This window comes from Cupressus sempervirens, chromosome 11 (assembly GCF_028749045.1).
Source record: "Cupressus sempervirens isolate cs-2001-9-10 chromosome 11, ASM2874904v1, whole genome shotgun sequence".
NCBI classification, from domain to species: Eukaryota; Viridiplantae; Streptophyta; class Pinopsida; order Cupressales; family Cupressaceae; genus Cupressus; species Cupressus sempervirens.
Genome location: NC_143128.1, coordinates 222,780,922 through 222,783,661, shown reverse-complemented (window position 1 = coordinate 222,783,661; position 2,740 = coordinate 222,780,922). Strand labels below are relative to the sequence as shown.

Sequence of the window (2,740 nt, the reverse complement as noted above, 5' to 3'; positions counted from 1 at the left end):
GGTAAACCAACGACCGAGATTAAATCAAACCAACGGCTAAGATTAAGACAACTCGACAACAAATAATAGAATTGGTTGCAAGGTGTCCAAAAGGAATCTCTAAAATTAGTAAATAATAACCATTTACTAATTCTTGGCAAGTGGACAAATAGCTGTCCAAACCACCCATAAATACAACTATTATTCATAGATAAGGATGAACAGCTGTCCAAGCTACCCATAAATACTACTGCTATTTTTGGGCCAGAAATAACAGCTATCCAACTAACAATAATTAACAATAACTATGTTCGGAATGTTAGGAAAGAAACATTGCAATATTTTTTTGCTAATTATTTCTTTTTGCTAAATACATAAATTTTTTACTTTTGAAAAATCATGTAATTCATACAAAAATATGTTTACATAGTTTTGGGGGTCTCTTATGAGACTGAAGAGCCTCTTGGCTAAGCAATCAAAATCTAGTGATCACTACAATCTATGGAGGAATTGTTATATTTCATCATGCTCATTAATTTTATTGGTTTATATTTGGCTTGATCACTTAAATATTTATATTGTCGTTGTATATTTGTTTGTTAATGTCATTTTTTTGGGATATATATTTTAGAAACTTTCATCAATTGTTATATTATTTTGAAGATATTGGTTCATATTCATGTTCTTTAATGTTTTTATTGAAGTTGTTAATTTTCTACGAAGTTTTAGTCACTAAATATTTACTCATTATACAAGAGAAGTGTTGTGATAGAAATAATCTAAATTTGATTGTGCTTAATCATTATAAAATCTAGTTTATTGATTATTTTATTTATGAAAGAGCCTCTAAATTAATGACTTAGAATAATAAAATCAAGCCAGTTATTTAAATTCTTTTATAACAATGGATGTAGATATTGCAAAAATTCTATGAATGTACTTTCTTCCAATTTCTTATCTCACTTTTATCTTGGATTCCATTGACTTTTATAGCTATTATAATAATAAGAAAAATACTTTCTATGAAAAAGTAGTTATGTGGAGCCTAATCAAACTAGACTAATCTTCCTTCACTTTGAATTTCTGGGGTCCGTAACCAAATCAAGGAAAAACGCACCTTGTAGGATCAAGGGTCACTGTCCTAACGAGGACCTTAGTAGCGAGAGAGAACGTAGACTAAGTAGACTTGTATGCAATGGAAATCCATGGGGAGTTATTTTATAAGAACCAAACCCTAGAAAGTAGCTACCCTCCACGAAACAAATACCGAATTAACAGAATCTATATAAGTCGTAAAACGCTTATTCCAGTCAAGTCAACTCACATGTGCATCTATCGTGTTGAAGACGGGCTCACCGATGCTAACTCCACCCAAACGTTACTTCCTCACGTTCCTCCGCTTTTTCCAATGAAATACATTGCTTTGCTATTTCTCACCACTTTCCCCGTCCTCTGAATTCTATTCTTCAAACACCTATACTGCTACTTAACCTGCAGTATTAAAATCTGATTCGTTGACAAAACAGAAGAAACAACAATGGAGTGCAGTATGTGTGGGGATGTGGGCTTCCAGAACTATTTATTCCAGTGCTCAAAATGTCTAATTCGTTACCAGCATCAGTAAGTTAACAATCACTCTTCATATAGCTTCAAGTTTATTCAATTGTAGAAACAAGAACTCAGTAATTCGTTTTTGCTTTCTTGGGTATGCAGATATTGCAGCAGAGCATATTTTGAGAGTAAGAGTAAAGTATGTGACTGGTGTTTCACCATTCAACAGGAAGATGCAGCCTCTTATGTTAAGATTGCGATCAGGGACTCTGTTAAACGAGTCAGAAGATGTTCTGGTTTTGAAGACTGCCACAACAGCAAAGGCAAGAAACATTTGAGGAAATCCTGTCTTGAAATTGATGGAAAGATATCCGAATTGCTGAAAAAGAAAAAGAGGCCTGAATTTAAAGACAGTATGGAAAAGAAAAATAGGAAGAGATATAAACTTCTTGATGAAATTCTCTGTTGATTGCAATGTTTCTCAAGTGTAGGGAAACAAATTCTCTATGGGATAATGAACAAGTTTTTTGCTTGTAACTATTTTAATTATATCATAGCAAACTTACTTTTGAACTTGTTGGATGTGAAGTCTAACTGTCATGTCTGTTCATTTCACATTCTTCTTATTTGTCTGTTCGTCTTCTCTTGAAGACTAATGTATAAATATAAGGGCAAAGTCCTGTGTATGTTAAACTGAAGTCTAACTGTCATGTCTGTTCATTTCACATTCTTCTTATTTGTCTGTTCGTCTTCTCTTGAAGACTAATGTATAAATATAAGGGCAAAGTCCTGTGTATGTTAAACTGTAAGCTGCAATGACTGAATAATATATTTGCTCTGCTTTCAGTGTGGACATAGTCACAGTTGTGGTGAAGCACAATATATCATGTCTCTTGTCTCTATTTTGTGTATTCTCACTTTATCTCTTAAATTAACAATTGGTATCAGAGCACATAAGATCGTAGAGAACAGAGAAGTCTATCAAAAGTTCAAAACCATTAAAAGGAGATCCAGAAAGAAGCATGACAAATTATATTTAAAAGCTTATAACAGACTAGTACGAATTCAAGAAATCATACAGATTGACAGGGTTGAGAAGGCCAGACTTCGCAACACTCTTAGAGTTTCCATGGCCAGATTGTCATCTTTGTGAGTTCCTAGTGTCGAAAGAGCCTCACGTTGTAGTCATAATGAATGCCAGCAAAAAAAA

The 2,740-nt window shown here is 33.3% G+C and overlaps 1 protein-coding gene across 1 annotated transcript; it reads left to right on the top strand.

Moving 5' to 3' along the window:
• The first annotated feature begins 1,419 nt into the window (after positions 1-1,419).
• LOC149528966 (uncharacterized) lies at positions 1,420-2,105 on the top strand. Its single transcript, XM_089811727.1, has 2 exons — positions 1,420-1,599; positions 1,693-2,105. Exons 1-2 carry the CDS (start codon positions 1,517-1,519, stop codon positions 1,997-1,999), a joined length of 390 nt encoding a protein of 129 aa, XP_089667853.1. The 5' UTR covers positions 1,420-1,516; the 3' UTR covers positions 2,000-2,105.
• The last annotated feature ends 635 nt before the right edge of the window (positions 2,106-2,740 follow it).